Source organism: Chaetodon auriga, chromosome 4, assembly GCF_051107435.1.
Source record: "Chaetodon auriga isolate fChaAug3 chromosome 4, fChaAug3.hap1, whole genome shotgun sequence".
Classification (NCBI taxonomy): Eukaryota; Metazoa; Chordata; class Actinopteri; order Chaetodontiformes; family Chaetodontidae; genus Chaetodon; species Chaetodon auriga.
In genome coordinates this window covers 4,181,751-4,200,206 of record NC_135077.1, presented here as the reverse complement: position 1 = coordinate 4,200,206, position 18,456 = coordinate 4,181,751, and the positions used below count along the sequence as shown (strand labels likewise).

Below are 18,456 nucleotides of genomic sequence, written 5' to 3'. Positions count from 1 at the left end.
TCCAAGCTGTTCGCAGCTATCCTCGTTACAAGGGTTATCGCCATCGCCATTTGTTGGATTAGCTTGTTAACATTGTTTTTAACAGTAACTGACTTCTTCCTATGTAGGTCAAAATGATTGGCAGTCCGTCCCCTCTTTCAGCAGTAATGCTCTTTTAGTTTATTAGTACTGCAGCAATATACATTAAGGGTGTCATGATTCTGCAGATCCACAATTCGATTTGACCTTCATTTTTAAGGTCACTGTTAGTCCATCAAGTCTTAATTTGTAAAGATTAACAGATCATTGTCATTTACAAATGTGAAATTATTCTTATATTCTATATAATCGGCTAATCGGCTTTATATATACACCACCTGAAGGCCACATGGTCAGTTTTAAATAATTTATATAAAGGACCAGTGTGTAGGATTCAGTGGCATCATGTGATGAGGTTGCAGATTTCAACCAACTGAATGTCCCTCTTACCTCAAGAGAACCTACGGTGGGTGGAAAACTCAAACGCCAGTGTTTGGTTTGTCTGTTCTGGGCTACTGTAGAAACACGGTGGTGCAACATGGCAGACTCTGTGGAAGAGGACCTGCTCCCTCTGTGGATATAAAGAGCTCATTCTAAGGTAGCAGAAGCACAGTGATTCTTATTTTCTAGTGATTATACACTGGATGTGTATAATCCTGTGTATAATCTTCATCGTAACTTACGATGAAGGCAAAATGTTGCCACACCAATGACTTCAGAGAAGAAAGAGGTTTTTACACTTCTGTTTCCCCGTCATCTCCGACTCCGGCGGCGGCCGTGGTGTTAAGTTGAATGCAAGGAGTTGGGGTTGGAGAGGATAATACTCGGGAGAATCTACAAACTAAAAAACTAAAAGCTCTTTTCAATCAATTCTTGATTTTGAATTGAAATTGTTGCACCTCTATCATGCATGCGTGAGTAGGTTTGTACATTAATTGCACCTTGTTTATACATGTGCATGTAAGCATTTTGAGATCAGAATCAGTATTCATTCATATACACATCGCTTTGAGTGATTTTTTTTTTTTTTAAATATACTTTTTTTTTTTTTTTACCCTGTTTTTAATGGAATTTATGGGTCACTTGTGTTTGGGCGATGCAGTTAGAAGAAATTTCCTGGTTGAGTGTTTTGGTGAGAATCCTCCAGCCAGCTGTTCATGAGCCAACGCACCACAAGCCCATTTCATTAATTTCCTCTACATCCATGCACACATAATACTCATCCATTTTACCTGTGCATGTGGCCCTCTGCTTCATCAAACACCATGTCCGAAGACACACAGACACTCAAGTGTCCTCACAGGGACACCCACTGCTGATGCAGACTTCTTGGTTGACTTCAGGCTGGCTGTTGCGCCTGGCTCCATCTCCCTCACATGACCTCACCCTTTACCCCTCGCCACTCTCTCCATCTGCCCTCACCAGGCCGCACAATAGACAAAGAGTGCCTCAAGAGTGTGTGTGTGTGTGTATGTGTGTGTATGTGTGTGTATGTGTGTGTGTGTGTGTGTGTGTGTGTGTGTGTGTGTGTGTGTCTATGTGAAAATTTATCAACCAAATGTCATGTCTTTTCAAGCTTAAGTTGTGTTTTTGTGTGGTTGAAGAGTGTGCCCCACGAGCCGTTCCTGATAAGATGGCAGTTCAGCTCCTGAGACCTGCCACTCAAGTTCACAGGCTGCCTCCTCTGCCATTTACTTGCCAAATCCTCCCCTCTACCTTGCTTCCTCTCTTCCGCCACCCTCCCACATTGTTCCTACATGGTCTTTAATCCTCCGTCTGCGTAGCGCCACTCACATGCATGCAGACACGCCAACACACTGATACAAATGCACACGGCAGCTGACATAAACGCATATTGACATAGCACAAAATGATCGATCATCAGCTCTTGTCAACCTGCTAAAACCTTGCTTTCATTGGCTCATACGATCTGACGTCATGGTTGCGATTGGCCAGTGTGTCCACACCCCCGTGTACGCACAAACACACACACACACACACACACACACACACACACACACACACACACACACACATAAGCACACTCAAACACACTGTTTGCTCTACTTCCTGCGTTGAGCTGTCTGGCTGGCATCATCTCTAGCTACAGTGCCAAAGGGTCAAAGGTGGCCACCGCTTGGCAGCACTAGCTCCACGTCCTTCCGCTCTTCTGTGGGTATGTGTGTGTGTGTGTTGTCAACGTGACAGCATGACCTCTTTGATCAAGTTTGCTCTCCTGGAGTTTTCCCTCCATGTATATATACAATATAATATACACAGCCTTTATATCTGTCACCGTTTTTACTCTACTCCACCACTTGCCAACAGCTCCATTCCTCCTCCTCATGCTAGCATCCCTGCTCCTCCTTTTGCTTTTGAGTCCCCCCCCCCCCCCCCATCCACCTCCCACAGCCCTCTTACTTTCTGCCTCCCACCCTCCCTCTGTCCTCTTGGCACAGATTGACAGGATTGAGTCACTTGGATTGTTCGTACTTCCCAGTGAGACACATATTGTGTCAGTGTCCAGACCACTGAGTGCTGCACTGCATGTGTACAACCCAGCAGAGAGCAACAGTGTCTAATGCATACTGTATAAAACTGCCTGTGTCACTGTGTGCACTTAGCTGAAAGATTATACTGTCGCAATGAAATATACGTCTTAATTCCTGTTATATTAAAAAGTTTTTTCCGAGAGAAAATAATTTTGATTATGGCTTTTATGCATTCCCAGCAGAACTATCATTATTTTCAAATACATTCAAATGTGATGGATTCTCTCTTTACTTTCATCACTGCATTTCTCATGAGCAAAGAACTTAAGAGATCTCCTGTAATTGGGTCTCTTGCTTTCAAGTGCAGCACATTCACCCAACTGACTTTTTGACGTATTGTTATGTTCATAAAGTGGCACATTTGCTCTGAATTTTCATTGAAGTGTTCCTCGGGAGAAAAAGACTTGGCTGCAGGAAGAATGTTTGTTATCACTGTTATCTCAGTGGTGCTTTTGGAGGAGTTGGCAACCTTGCTCAGTATCACTTTGTGGGTGTGTGTGTGTTTGTGTGTGTGTGTGTGTGTGTGTGTGTCTGTTTTGAGGATGTTTTCTCACTCTTATTAATGTGTCCTTGGCTGTGCCAGTGCTCCAGCATTCTATTAGTGTAATTCACTTTCTTTTATGTATCTTGTAAAGAAATGCAAGGAGCCTGGGAGATAAAAGCCAGGAAAATAGTACTGGTGCAATAGACATGTAAAAAGATAACACTCAGAAACAAATATAATGTTAAATAGGGAAGGACAGGGGCATAAAGCAGGTAGTCTGAATGGTTTATAACTTGAAATGAATGATGTGGGGTTTTTTTTACCAGATAGTTGAATAAAGAGTGAATATGACGTGTAACACAGGAAGAGAGAGGAATAGAGAGAAAGACAGTTCCAATGCTCGAACATGGGAGAGGCTTACCTTAAAGCACCCCTCTGCTGGCCAGACAGGAAGTGTGTGTAACAGCCTCAGCACAAAGACCCACAGTGTGTATCTGGGCCAGCAGGAAGAGGGACCAAGGGAGGAGAAATCCAAGTCTCAACACAGGCCTTCCCTTGCTCCCTAGCTCTATATTCAGCTCTGTACTGTACTTTTCTGTGCAACATTTCCAACTTTCCTTTTTGCAAAGCTGCACTCAACTGCTCTGCATTGTACCGGTTTGCTTCAGTCCAATTGTCGTCTCTGTCTTTTATCTTTTTCCTCCTATACCTGTATCCTCTAAAGAATTCACCTGTATTAAACGGTGTACTGTAACGGTAAGCCTAGCTTCAGATAATGCTGCACAGTTTTCTCAAGGCTTATCTTCATACATTCTCTGAGGCTCGCTCATATTTTATTTCATCTCTCCTTTCTTTTGGCAAAGTTTTCTCATTCTTTTATTCCTCTTCTCTTGTGCCGCAAATATGCCTTCTGTCACAGTGCTGTGTGTTTTTTTTTTTTGTTTTTTTTTTGTCTGACCGTGCTCGGTTCTCCTGCAAATCTACGTTCCCCCGGCTCACATATCTCTCCCTCTCTGCACTTTCTGGTAGGTTTGCCCCTCTCTAACTGCCTCTTTGTCTGACAGTGCTCTGCTCCTGATGTTGTTGAGTGTGAGGCATTTTGATTCGAAACACTTTATTTGAGCACGATAGTATGCAGGCTGTGTGTTGGATCTCGCTATCTAAGGGCAAAATGCAGAAGGGATAAGCTCCTACTCACATCTCAATAATATTCACGGCTCCATATTTCACTTTGATTTTATTCACATCACATCTCTCTCCCTTTTCATCTCTTTGTCTCTCTTTCTCTCCATTCCTGGCCTGCTTCTCTCCACAGTCTAGAGAGTGAAGTCTGAGCTAGCTGAGACGCCTGGCCCAGGGCCTTGTAGCTTTATTTGCATTTCACCATGCTCTCTATGTGCCAGGAAAATGCCACCTGGTGGTGATAACCCCCTACTGCAGCTGCCCATTCAGTGTGCTCGTCTCTCTGATGTTTGTACTGTATTTTGTGAGAGCTGAGTAGGTAGTGCCGAGAGTAAGTGTACCCCCACTGCCGCCCCCCCCTTACATCCCCCTTCCTCCTTCCTTCTACCTCCCCAGTGTTCCCCTTCTCTTTCCCTTTCCGGCCTTTGTGCAGCTGTATTTATTTGGGCTGGAGCGGGGCTATGTAGAGACACTGGTCCCGACCACGCGTGGGCCCCCGCCCTGGTTGACGCCTTTAAGCTGAGTAGAGATGGAGGTTGACAGGGTAATAATGCTGGTGTCAACACCACTTACAGGACAGTTATATCAGTATCAGCTCAGCAGGGGGACGTTCACACTCTGTTAGGCTGGGTCGTGAACCGTGCTGGGGGCCCCTAGCCTCAGACACACGCGCAGTATGTTCGGGCCTCTGCTCATGAAGCAGCTTAGACGTACGAGATTGCAAAATGCTCATACTCGTGTACAATAAGCTCATATTTATACACACATGCACACACAGGCTGGACATAATAATTCATCATCTGTACTCTTTTTTTAAAATATTCATTTTAATGTATTCACATTCACATCAGTACACGTGCTGCTTTTTAAGCTAATTTTTTGCGTGTTAGCGTTGTATAAATTCAGATTGAATTGATTAAATCAGGTCCATTTCATGTGACAGTGCTTTCTCTCCCTGACACGTGTAAGTTGGAAGAGTGTGTGTGTGTGTGTGTGTGTGTGTGTGTGTGTGTGTGTGTGTGTCTTTTCTTGTGATTCTTGCACCTTGAGCCCTTGCGGTCCTTCAGGACTATGAGCAGCTATCCAAAAGCGAGTCTTGTTAGCATGACTCCAAGCACAGAATCACATTTACACTCCACTGTCTGGATTAATTATGAATCAGAATTCTATCGGAGGCCTCTGTGACTGCATTGCACAGAAATAAGCATCAAATCGGATGCTAACAAGGTTGCTTGTATTGCAAATTCTATTATTGCCCAGTGCAGTATTTTTTGCCACAAAGGGAATTCAACATATATAGCATACAGTCAGCTCTCATTTTCTTCTTGAATTCTCACAAGCTTCTTAAATTAATTGTACCAGACACCTGTAACTGGAAATACCCAGGGCATGGACTACTACTAGTACCATAGTTTCAAATTCGTTGCATAAATTCAGGCTGTTGTTAGCAGAGTCAAACCTCTGTCTGTTGTATAATTTTAACATTCAATGCATTACTCTGACGTTTGGGACTGTTGGCAATAATAAGTAGTTATTCTGTTGATGCTGTTTTATTCTTCATTTCATCTGCATTCATTTTTCTTTCAGTATACGTAAAGGAAGCTGGCAAGCCAAGAAATATTGGCAATCCTTACACAGTGCATTGTTCCCCATGCTCTGTTGCTCTATTATGGGGAAAATCATAATCATGATTTTTTTGGTCAATACTGAGATCACGATTATTTAACATGCTTACTCATGGACTTTGGAAACATCATGCATTTATTGAACTTCAGAAAAAAACTTTTTCTTTCATGTAACAGTGGCTTTTCATGAACTTTGATATAATTCAACTGATTTCCAGAAATTCATTTTCAGAAACCATGTACACAGTTGAGTAGAGATGTTGTCTTTTCGGAATAAGGACAAAATCCTGACTATTTTGTGCATGTAAACATATTCAGTGTCAGCTCTGAGCAAGTTACACACACTCAGTCATCACTGTAGAGAGCCGACATGCACTGCAAGCTGCCATAATCTCAGGCTCTCTCTGACTTATTTCTATGAGGTTTTGGGACTGTAACAACCATCCCTGCCTGCTCTCCCAACATAAGTTCACTGTGTGAGTGTGTGTGCGCTTGCTGTGTGCACCATGTCATTTCTTCCGGTCTAACAGCTGAATTAGTTTTACCTTTCTTGTTGACCAAAGGCTCTCTTTTCCTCGTCTTGGCTCGAGCTGAACTAAACATGCCACAGCCTGGCTGAGAGCGAGTTTGGGCTTTTAGGAAGGCGTGAAAACACACCGCTGTAAAGGAAAGAGGCACTTTGGTTTCATAATTGAAAATAAATTCAGTTAATTGCCCGTCCCTACTTTGATTTTAGGAAACAAGCCACGTAATATGTGCGGATACGAAGTCCATGACTCATTTTCAGCTCAATGCAGTAAAATGGTAGAGGAGGGCGACATGACTGAAAACTTAAGCCTGGATAAACTGCCTCTTTGGGACAGCTTGTTACAGAAAAAGAATAAAATGAAACCAATGTAATGGTGGGAGTTGACTGTCAAACCTTTACTTCAAGCTTAAGATGAGGAAGAAGAGCCCAGTGAGTAATCCAACATACTGCAACAGAGAAGAAGATCATAACTCTCAGGGGAAGTCACGTTACTCTCCTCTACGTGTGCAGTTGGCTTTCCTTAAATGCCGTCAGTGAATGAGTTCACTCTTGATATGCAGAATATATTCACCCACTTTTAAGTATTTTAACAAAAATCTGAATATCTTTGATTTGCCACTTTTACAGCACACAGTAATGAAGGACTTAAAATAGTGTAATTGGTGTACCTTGGGTTTTCATGCTCTTACTCTTGGAATTTCCTAAAATTGATTTTTATAAGCCATTGGGTAAGCTAATTTAATATAATCATCCCCTTTTGGGGATGCTACCTCTGGGCCTTCAACTTAATAATTAGCTTAGCTTATATTGTAGCAGCTTGGGAATACCCCGGTGACTTAACAAAGCCAATATATTTGGATAAAACATGTCTGAAGAAACAGTTCCTGTTTTCAGGAGGCCCATATAACCCACGGTCGGGTCCTAACCCAGAGATGGAGAAACATTACAGAACACTGTGTGCGTAGCTGTGTCACACAGGTCCTCAGTAATCTGCACTGATGGAGCCAAGAGGTGATGTTGGGGTGAGGATAAGAGGATGAATGGAGAGAGGGAGGAACAACAGGAAGGAGTGAAGGGGATAAAGAAGGAGGGGGGTATGTATGGGCATCCAGCCAGCCAGCCAGCCACATAGCCCCCCAAACCTCCACTCAGCACCCCACCCTCTCACTATCACCCACTCCACCCATTCCCTGCGAGTTCATGCATACCCTCTAGACCCATAACCCCCTCCCTTTCCCTCTCCCACTTTCTTTTGCTCCCTTTTCTATCCTCCATGCACCCAGCCTTGTAATCCCCCTCTCCCTCCTCTCTCTGCTCCTCCCTCCATCCTCTCCCCTCGCTCCTCTCTTCTTCTCCTCCTCCTCCTCCCCCCCTCCATCTCTTGCTTTCTTTCCATCCCTCCCCTTGTCTCTCAGCATCCCTCTCTCCTGGGTCTTCTTGCCGTGGTGTGGTGCTGTTGGCAGAGCGTGGGCGCAGGCGGCACACAGACGGGAGCACAGATGGGCAACAAGCTGCGCAGGGCGGCCAGGCACACCTGCTCCACACACACACACACACACACACACACACACACACACACACACACACACACACACACACACACACACACACACACACACACACACTGCCACCTCGTCACACAGCCCGCCTGCCTGGCAGAGTGGCACAGTGATACGGGGACACAAACACAAATACACACAGACATGTGCATACATACGTACTTACATATATTCATTTGCACATCCATACATACATACAAATGTTTGCGCATACACAGATATGCACATGTATTTGCAGTGTATACACTGTGCAAACAGTGGTTTCTGTCCACTCGTAATACCTCGTTTCACCATCGAATATTTTAGTTTCCACTGACATTTTTATTCTCTTATGACTCTTAAGGATTTCAAGTTTCGGTTTGAACTTTCTGCTGAGAACAGAGTTAAACATTTGAAAAGGTCACATTCACACTTCTGGTTCACCACATGGGGATCTGGTTAACACTTTTAGGACAAAGGCATTATTGCACACATACACACACATATACATATGCTAAACAGTAGCAATGATAAAGACTTCTTCACACTGAAACAGAAATATACTCTCATATGACACAGACTTAAATAATTAAAAAAGAAAACAGAGAGAAAAAAATATATAAATAAAAAGAAAAAAAATAATAAAATAACGTCCAATAAAAGAGCTGAGTGAACATCTGTGTGGGATAGCCGGGGGGATTAGGAGGGTTTGGAACATTTTAAGCGCATTAAGGATTAAAAAAAGGTCAGAATGTTTAGCAACATACCGATAAACCTCTTAAGCGAAACCCAATTGGGAGGCTGTACCGCGTTATCCTGTGTTTTGGGGAGGAGAGGAGAGGAGAGGGGGAGAGTAGAGTTGACATTTGTTCCAACAAGGAGGGGAATCTCTGTCAACCAACAGTCTGTGCACATACATGTGGTTACATACATACATGCACGCACATGCGGACGCACTGGTTTAATGTGGCTACAGGGTACATTAGCTCACTTGTTGGTTTGTATGTTGATTTTCGGAGTGTGCTTGCCTGTACTGCACAGACTCACAAATGACCGGCACTGTTTATGCGTCTGTCAAACAGTGGTATGCCACTGCAGAGCCCACTTGTCACTTCTTTCATGTCTGACCTTGACTTTTACTGTGGTTTCATCCCAAGTTTCTAATCATCAGCTTGTGCGTTTCCACACTTCAGTTTTGTCTGTCACAGTAGTGTGCGTGGCGCTTTTAGGTCATGTTTGAATGTGTTTTAATCTGGACTTTTTTCGGCTGAGCTTTAGTTCCCTGCTTTGCTCTGCTCCGCTGGCTGTCTGCTCGCCACGAGGAGTGACAGGCTGGCAACTCTGCCTGACCCCTATCACCAGTCGGTCAACAGCACAATCCAACAGGTCACTGAGCCAAAGCCTAATCCGCAGCTGATGGATGGATGGTGGGATGGTTGGTCGCTTGGTGTGATGGGTGATAGAGTAACAGACCAGAGATCAACAGTGCAGCATGTACTGTAATAACAGGGGAAAGAGTTGCGTAGTGAAGACAGTAAATAGAAGAAGAAGTGGTGGAGGGATGAGAATGATTAGTTGTCTAGGTTGAGAAAAGGGACGGAGGTGCTTATACTGTGGAAGAGATGAAAAGAATGTCACATAAGACAAAATATTATGACGAGGAGAATGCAGAACAGATTGAACTGATGCAGAGGAAAGCCACAGAAATGCGTGCCGGATGTCAGAGAGATGGTAAGAGTTAAGCCCCACAGTGAAAGATGGGAGGATTGTGAGAGGCAGAGAGCAGCCACAGTGGAGGGTACAGTGCTGTATGTCAGGGCCATGATGACTGGGGTTATGTTGATTGTGGTGAGGGTCGTGAGATTTGCCCTGGAGCCTGTAGGGAAATTCTGCAATGAGTTAGAATGTAGATGCCAACACAAACTCACTACAGCGAGCCTAGCTGTATCAACTTATCCTGCGCTAAACAGTTAATGTGTTCGCAAACATTTCGTCGTTAAATGTCAAATTCAGGTCCAGTATTAGCACAGGTTTGGTCTGCCAACCCCTACAAAAATGATCCCAGTCTTCTCATCATACTGGAACTGGATCATACTTTCTTCACCAGTAACTCATTTATCTTGGCTGTACAATAAAGAACTTGATTTAGTTGTGAAAAGCGTGAATTTTCAGATTTTCCTGCTGATCGTTTGTTGAAAATGTGCTTTTTAGTTTTACTTACTTAGAAAGCCGATTCTAAAAATACACACAAATTAAAAAACATACAAAGACAATATATTTATTTTTTTCCTCATCAACTTCATTGATTTTTGTAAAAATCTGCTTATTCTGAATTTGATGCAGCAACACGTTTCAAACAAGTTTGGACAGGAGCAACTAAAGACTGGGAAAGATGTGGAATGCTCCAAAAACACCTGTTTGGAACAGTCCACAGGTAAACAGGTTCATTGGTAACAGGTGATAGTACCATGATTGGGTATGAAAGGGGCATCCTGGAAAGGCTCAGTCGTTCACAAGCGAGGATGGAGAGAGGTTCACCACTTTGTGAACACATGATTGGATAAAAGATATTACTACATGGACTCTGGGACACTTTGTAAAACTTGTCAGTAAACACAGTTTATCTACTGATGATTGTGTTGTGTTGATTGTGTTTTTCTTTTTGTTTTACACAGCATCCAAACTTTTCTGGATTTGGGGTTGTACTTAATTTTGACTTTGGAATTCTCTCCCTTATTTACCAGGATGTTCATGTTTCAGGCTGAAATCAAGTCAGTAAATTAAACTCAGCATAAAGCAAAATTGGTAGAATCTAAACTCAGTCTAAAATCTAAAACCCAGTTTTCTGCTTATTTTGTATCAAGATTGATTCTTGCACAGAACCATGTCGAGTCCGTCTTGTCAATCCAGTCAAACACAGTTGGTTATCAAAAAATAAGTGCAGCCCCAACAGTTTTCTGCATGCTTTTATGTGTGCGTCACGGGGTCACACTGTGCATCGGCTTTTATCAGTGTGTAGGTTTTTTTTTTTTTTTTCACTTTTGACGGGGCTGCAGGGTAGGCTGACATGTCTGAGGTTAGAGGATGGGGTTCCTGACGGTGGAGGTGGAGGGGCATCGGGGGGCTGCAGGACTATGATTGGGGTTGCTGAAGGGAGGGCTTTGGGGGGCTGTGGTGGGAAGATAAGGGGCTGGATGTGTGGTTAGGAGATGGGGAGGAGGGAAAGGGGGTTTCGGCTGCTGTTGTAGGCTGCAGCTGGCAGAGCAGTGATAACCAGCAACTAGACCTCCTCTGTCTTACCTCCCTGTTCCCTGTCCTCTCCGCTTCTCTACCCAGTTATATGATGCACTGTTGAACTCAACAGTGACGCTGATTTTCAGTGAATGATGTGGTGCCGTGTTCTAAGCGCAGTGTTGGTTGGCTAAGGAGCCAGACCTCAGAAAACTAGAGCCAGAACTGTTGAAAGCTCCATTATCGAGCTCGGTCATCTTATTGCACAGTCTCCAGGACAGCTTTTCAGGACTTGAATAAACTCTGTGGACAGCACAGAGCACATTAACGAGTGTCTTCTTCTAGAATTAGAAACAGTTTGAAAAGAAAATTGGAGTCATGGTATCTGTTGTAAACCAACATGTAGCCTTCTGTCTTACTGATGAGCTGATGTGGTTTGGCCAGTCGAGGTCTCAGGGTGATGTTGAGGACAGCTATCAGTGTCCCTGCTACTGCGCATATCTGCCCAACAGTCTCTTATCTACCATGGGCCTCAGTTTTCACTCTTGGTCTTTGACACCTTGGCAACAACATAACATGTTGGGGTCATGACAGGCCAACAGTAGTCGATTTAAGCAAGTGAGGACAGGGTTTCCCAGTGCAGGTCCACATTGAAAGACAGGTGTTGCTTAATAAGATATATAGAAACGTGTCAATTCAGTTTTGCAGGAAGGTCTGAACTTGTTCTTTTAGTTGAAAAAATACAAGATCCAGGATTCATTTCTGTTCATTCTGTATTACAGTTTTTTAAACTAGGACGCAGGCTTTGCTAAAGTCACTCTGGAAACTTCCATCTGTGCACGCTCAAGGTTTGTGGCAGCTAACCACACCCTGTAACTTATGCATTAGATGCATATCACATATCTCTCCGGCATACTGTACATACAGTAAGGTGGTTGTGTATCCAACCAGTGCATGCATGGTGTGAGAAACAGAGTATTTACAGTATTGTAGAGCCCTGCGGTGAAATACTACACGACAGTTAGAAGTCCAGTGAAGTCAGGTTGTTTTTTCAACAGCTTTCATTGGCCATCATATATGTTTACTCTCAGTGTGTACCTCAATGTTTGTCCACGTATGAGTGTGTGTGTGTTTGAAAGTGTCTGGGTGCGTGTGCGGCGGGGGCGCAGCCTCGTATGTTTGGAGTGAGTGCCGTCAGTTAGCTGGAATGTGGCGCTACCGCCAATGCTAAGATGGCTGCCAAGCTCTAAGATGGCTGCCAGGATTACACCCAGCCAGTGAGAGACAGAGAAGAGCGAGAGATTCTGCATGAGAAAAGAGGGGAAAAAGAAGCTCTCTTTCATTTCTGTGCTCTTTCTGTCTTTCATTCTCGCTCTCGTCTGTCTCGCCCCTCTCTCTGTGGATAAGCAGTGCTTCGTAGGCAGCGAGACAGGTCTGTTATTGTTTCTGCTCAGTAATCTCTGGCTTAGTGTGGCTGCAAGGCAAGTGCTGCTGGCAGGAGTCTGTGTGCTCTGTTATCACCTACAGCCTACAGATAAACACCTCCTTTAGCTCGCTTGCTAGCTAGCTACAGCCTAGCAAGGCCTGAACGCATGGTCAGTAGCAGTAGCCCCCCCCCCACCTTGACACTCACACACACACACACACACACACACACACACAACATCCGTCCTTTAAATGGAACTCAGTCTTATTGGTGGTGGCATAGCCTGTGTTTTATATATCCATAAACATATATACATACACACGTGACATCGCTTTTCACAGCCTGCACGAGAACGCACTCTCTTTAGACTAACTTTTTTCAGTGCTCATGTTACAAAACCTCGTTTTGTACCCTCCTCTTTCAGCCTGCAGCCCCTCCAGGCCTAATTGTGGCCCTTTGTTGCCAAGACTTGGCATGTTTGTGTCTGCTCATGTGAGTGAAGCCCCAGTGCTTTCATAGGCCAGTCATAACAGGTGCCTGTATGTGTTTGTTTTGCTCTGCTGTCATTTGATCCCAAGAGGAAGAGTTTTTGCCTCAACTTTAACATGCTCTGCCTCAAATCCCTCGGGCTGTCCAAACTGGCATGGTCAGCCTTTTCACAGGGTCTGTGTGTTTATGTATTCATATGTGTGTGTGTGTGTGTGTGTCCATGCAAGGATTACAGCATGTATTAAAGTATGAAACAAAAATTGAAGAAAGAAACAGATTGAGATAGAGTGTGCGTGGTTGTGTGGGTGTGTGTTCATATATGTGTGTGTGTTCATATATGTGTGTGTGTGTGTGTGCGTGCGTGTGTGTGTAAGGTGCTCTGTTTATGCAGACTAAATCCCTACCAGCAAGAAGGTATTAAATAGGATTAGGGCAAGGGATATGATTGCGTGGTTAGATACTAAATGGCATAGCAGCACACTGTAAATCATTGCACCTTGAGTCAGGAGGGACGGAGGGAGATAGGAGAGAACATTCCTAGATACAAGACTGTCACACAAAAATGTGTGAATTATCACACACACACACACACACACACACGCATACACTCACAAGATGTATACCATACCCCAGCACATACTGCAAGTCCCTCTTATTCCTTCTCACACCTCAAATATCACAGTCTTGGCAGCGTGGATACATAGCTATGATTCACGGAGACATTGTGCACTTAGCAGTATGTTTTTGATTACTTTTTTTTAGCATACAAACCAGATCCTAACCATTTGTCTTCCTCTGCTCTCCCCTCCCCTTCTCTGTTTCTGTGCAGAATCTGGACAATCAGACAGCTCCAGCCAACAGGGGGACACAGACATCAAACCACCGCCCAATGGTAGGTACACACACACACACGCACACACATCCACATCCAAATACTGTCAAATTAGCATACTAGAATTGATTCCATCATGCTTATCAGTCTTAGCACTTTCCAATTATGGATCCAATTAGCAAACACACTCACACAGATGTTGATCCACAAACATAGTTGCAGATGGTCGCCCTCTCAAAGGAATGTGATTTTCAGGGTTTCCTCCAATTTTATTTATTTTTTTTTAATCTAGCCATGAATTTCTGATAGTGTTTTTTTTTTCCCTAAAGCTTTTGTGTGTATATGTATGTCCTGATAACATCCTTTTCTGTTCAGGGCACCTGAGTTTTCAGGACTGCTTCGTCACCTCAGGCGTGTGGAATGTGGCGGAGCTGGTCAGAGTGTCACAGAGTAAGTTGTGTAAATGCTGCAGACAGATAAAGAACTGCAGCGAAACAATGCCCACAGTATGGTTGTTGGATTAAAATGCATTTGTTTCCTGATTGGGACTAAAAACTGCAACAAAAACAATACCATTTTGACACTATTTATATACAGACACAGATAACATCCTACTGAGACACAACATAACTTTATGGATGATTGTTTTCCTCTGTTAAAAATCTGTGGAGCATTTCTGGAATATACAATATCCATATCATCTTAACTCATACTCATATTTTCCCCTGTCCTTGCCTTTTCTCCCTTTCAGCTCCTGTAGCCACAGCGTCAGGTCCTAATTTCTCATTGGCTGACCTGGACAGCAGTCCCAGCTACTACAACATCAACCAGGTGGCTTTGGGACGACGCTCCCTCACCTCCCCTCCTTCCACCAGGTACGCAGTCCCAACTATGATTCCGCGCAGACAACAGTAGCATACAGGTGTACGGAGATGTATGTTGCCCAGGAAACAGCAGTGGCCATTATACAAGTCCAGCTGTCCGCCATTAGTAGAGTCCCTTGTGGGTGAAGCTACCATGTGGCAGTAGTAGTGCTACCTTGGTATGCGATTCTCTGTGAAGCCAAGGGCAGACTGCAGGGAAGTGTGAAATCACAGTAATATCTGCCAACGGGATATCGCTTCTTATCGGAAGGATGACTTTACTGGCAAGTAAAGTACGCCATTTCATTGAGGTTTCTCTCTATGAATGGCATTTAGTACACCCGTCCATTCCCAGTCTTGGAATCTGTCCTGAACGTCTTCATATATACGTGTGTGTCTCTCTGTTAGCTGCTCTCTTCTTTATGAATGTGTGATGGCTCTTTCTGCTGTTTCCTCTTTTGTGTCTTTCTTAACTTGTCACTTTCTCTCTTCTTACCTCTGTCATCTGCTGTCACTTTAGGTCTGAGGTGGAGTTGTACGCAAACCTTCCAAGGAGGTAGTTATGAACACCTACAAAGACACAAACTAATGTGACACACGCACTGAAAAACACACACACACACACACAGAGAGAGAGAGTTTCACTGAGTGGCTGTCTCTGCCTCCTAACTTCTTTCTGTTTCCTCCTTTTTCATTCGTAGTTTGGACATTTCTTGTACTCTGTTTGTTCTGCTCCAAGACTTTGTGACAGTATTATTGTTTCCACTATAATGCAAATCTTGAAGCGTCTTTAAATATTAAAGTGCCTGTTGATATGATTACGTTTAAGTTCTGGAAGGTATTTTGTTTTTGATCCATACACTCCATGCCATTATGTGTGTTTTTAAAACCATGCCTCTTCTCCCTCTCTCTTTCTGCCTCCCACATCTCCTCCACCCTCCAAACATCCTCGTCGTGGCCTCAGCTCCACCAAGAGGAAGTCATTAGACGACAGTGAGCTGGAGAGCCCCACAGATGATGTTTTCTACCCTGGGCGCTCACCTGCTGCCAGCTCCTCCCAGTCCAGTGCATGGCCCAACGACATGGATGCAGGTACCCCCACCCCCCCCATGCCTGTCACCTACTAAGCGAGCATCATGAAACTTTACCACACACCTGCCTGACCCCCACCCCACCACCACCAAAGTCCAAACTGATGTCTCCATCTGACTTTGTCTCTCCTCCACGCTCCCTACCTCAATGATCCTGCCGTCACTCTGGTGATGTACACGTCCCTGAACACCCCTCAAAACCTCCAACTCACCCACCAAGCACCTTCGTCAAGGCCCCGTACCTCTGTCTGACCATTCTACACCTTAGAAAAACAGCCGCACCCAAGACTGCGGGTCCTAAATACCAAAGAGAGAATTGCAAACTGATCATTTGTCAAGAAAAACAAACATAAGGAGCTCTTACAGGCAGAATGAGTAGGATTTGTTGGTTATGGTTTATAAAAAAAAAAAAAAAAAAACATTCAAAGTTGGCCCCCACAGCCTGCGTGCTGTTATTAGCTGAGGGCCACACACCCATGTTGATGCCCACAAATGTCCCGAACACAGCAGAATAAGAAAAGACAGGCTGAGGGCATGGATTCTGAGGATACAGCTGCCACCACACACTTAGTGGGTCATACGTGATGATTGAGAGAGATTATTTTTGTCAGAGTCCAAGCGTTGTTTTGTCTCTTTTTTTTTTTTTTTTTTTTTTTGAGGAAAATCCTACTCATTCTGCCTTCAAGCAATATTGAAAGGGGTGACCAAGATTGACCAGGGTCTATCGGTCATGGTGACTAGCAATAAAAGCTTTAAATGAAGTTTAAATATGCGTCACCCTGCCCTTTATCTAAGCATATAAACCAAAACGACTCAAAATAGAGATGTTTAAATGTTCACAAGCCACCTGCCAAAATAAAGGAGACTTACATTCATAATGAAAGGCCAGGTTTAGGTCGAGTCATGAGAAAATAAAATTGGCAAAAAAAAAACCTTTACACAGTCATCACCTTCGCCGTAACTCTGATTAAAAGAGTCTCTTCCTTTATTGTTCAGTAAATGGGTTCAAAAGCATCAACATGAACATAAATTGCAGTCTGTGCCATGTTTTGTCACCATTTTTCAACAACATCACTACAACCCCAAAAAGTTTAGAGTTTATCATGGATAAATGGTGCTAAATGCTATCCACCAAATGGCTCCAGACATCAGGAATATAAATGCCAAGATGCATCAAGGATGAAATAACAGCTTACCGCAGCCTGCATTAAGGCTTTATGTCAGCGTTTCCATTGTTTTGGCAGTAACCACTGACTCTCTGATTCAGCTTTGGACATTACCATCTTTATTCTACCTCCTCAGTAATCCTACCTCATCCCTCCAACAACCAAGTAACTCCAGGAAAAAAACACTTGTCTTGTTTACTTCACATGAGTCCCAAATCTCAAGGCTTCGTATTTCCTCATCCTCACCTTAAAGCCATAATCACACATACAGTTTTCCTTGATGTTGTGTCAATTATCAGTCACTCACTACCTCCATCATACACAAATGCTCTCTCTTAACTCTCTACCTTTCTCCCTCTCTCCCTCTCTCCCTCTCTCTCTCTCTCTCTCTCTCTCTGTTTGTCTCTACCTGTCTGTCTCTCTCACTCTTCCTCCGTCTCATTGTTAACAATACCCTTCTCCACTTTCAGTGCAGCACCATTTGGCGAGTGTGCAGGAGAGGAAGATAAAACATGAAAACGATGGCGTGCAGTTTCCTTACCATGGTTAGAACAACATTGATTACACTCATATATATTTGCTGTTTATCAGCCTTTCTGTAGCTCAGTCATTCCTCTGTGTATGTGTGTATGAACATACATATGTATAAAGTATTACCTGTTTGAGTGTGTGTGTGTGTGTGTATGTGTGTGTGTTTTGATGAATTGTATGACTGTCTGTGTTAAGGACAAGCGTATAAGGGACTGCACTATACTTGTCTGATCATTTCAGTGATGTTTAGTTGTTATCAGATTGATGTCATTGCTGCTGATTTCATTCACTGACATTACATTTCCTGTGATGCACAGTCGCGGGATTGTTGAGGATTATCCAGTTCAGGCTCTACTTTTTGTGTGAAGCATGAGGCTACAAGCTCACCTAAGATCCCTGGCTTTACCTCTCTGAAGTCATGTCAGTCCTCTCAGCAGCACCAAGATCAACAGATGTCATCAGATTAACACTGACAATATCAGCAGGCATATTCACATGCTGTGCTCATTCTGCCTCACATGCACACACATGCACAGTGACGCACTCATATATCAACACAGCAGACCCCCGCACATGCACATACATATACTGTACATACACAGACCGCCCCCCCCCCCCCCACCAGGCAATGACTTTAACACTTACAGCCTCTCTCATACGCACACGTTCACACATTGAAACACATGCTTATCAGGCTTCCCACCCCTGCAGGTGTTCAGGTGCCTGCCTTGCCTCCATCCCTCTGCCGCTCCATCCCTCCCTTGCTTCAAATCCCTCATTAAGATGCTTACCGTCTGTGGATCAGAGGTGTAAAACCCTTCCTCCTGCTCCCTAGCTCTCCCTTCAGCCCTCCATCCCTGTCTCCCTTCTGTCTAATTGAAAACGTGTACAGCAAGAGG

The 18,456-nt window shown here is 43.9% G+C and overlaps 1 protein-coding gene across 19 annotated transcripts in view; it reads left to right on the top strand.

Annotated features, from left to right (window-relative positions):
* Positions 1–18,456, top strand: part of nfixa (nuclear factor I/Xa) — a 115,284-nt gene that overhangs the window by 75,674 nt on the left and 21,154 nt on the right. For 6 of the 19 annotated variants that reach the window (XM_076728330.1, XM_076728335.1, XM_076728333.1 and 3 more), the window contains 6 exons: positions 13,904–13,966; positions 14,282–14,356; positions 14,658–14,781; positions 15,290–15,325; positions 15,734–15,861; positions 17,497–17,571. In XM_076728330.1, the coding sequence (XP_076584445.1) occupies positions 13,904–13,966; positions 14,282–14,356; positions 14,658–14,781; positions 15,290–15,325; positions 15,734–15,861; positions 17,497–17,571 (501 nt within the window). The remainder of the gene's footprint in view (positions 1–13,903; positions 13,967–14,281; positions 14,357–14,657; positions 14,782–15,289; positions 15,326–15,733; positions 15,862–17,496; positions 17,572–18,456) is intronic. The other 13 variants (XM_076728342.1, XM_076728332.1, XM_076728323.1 and 10 more) reach the window with 3 other exon arrangements.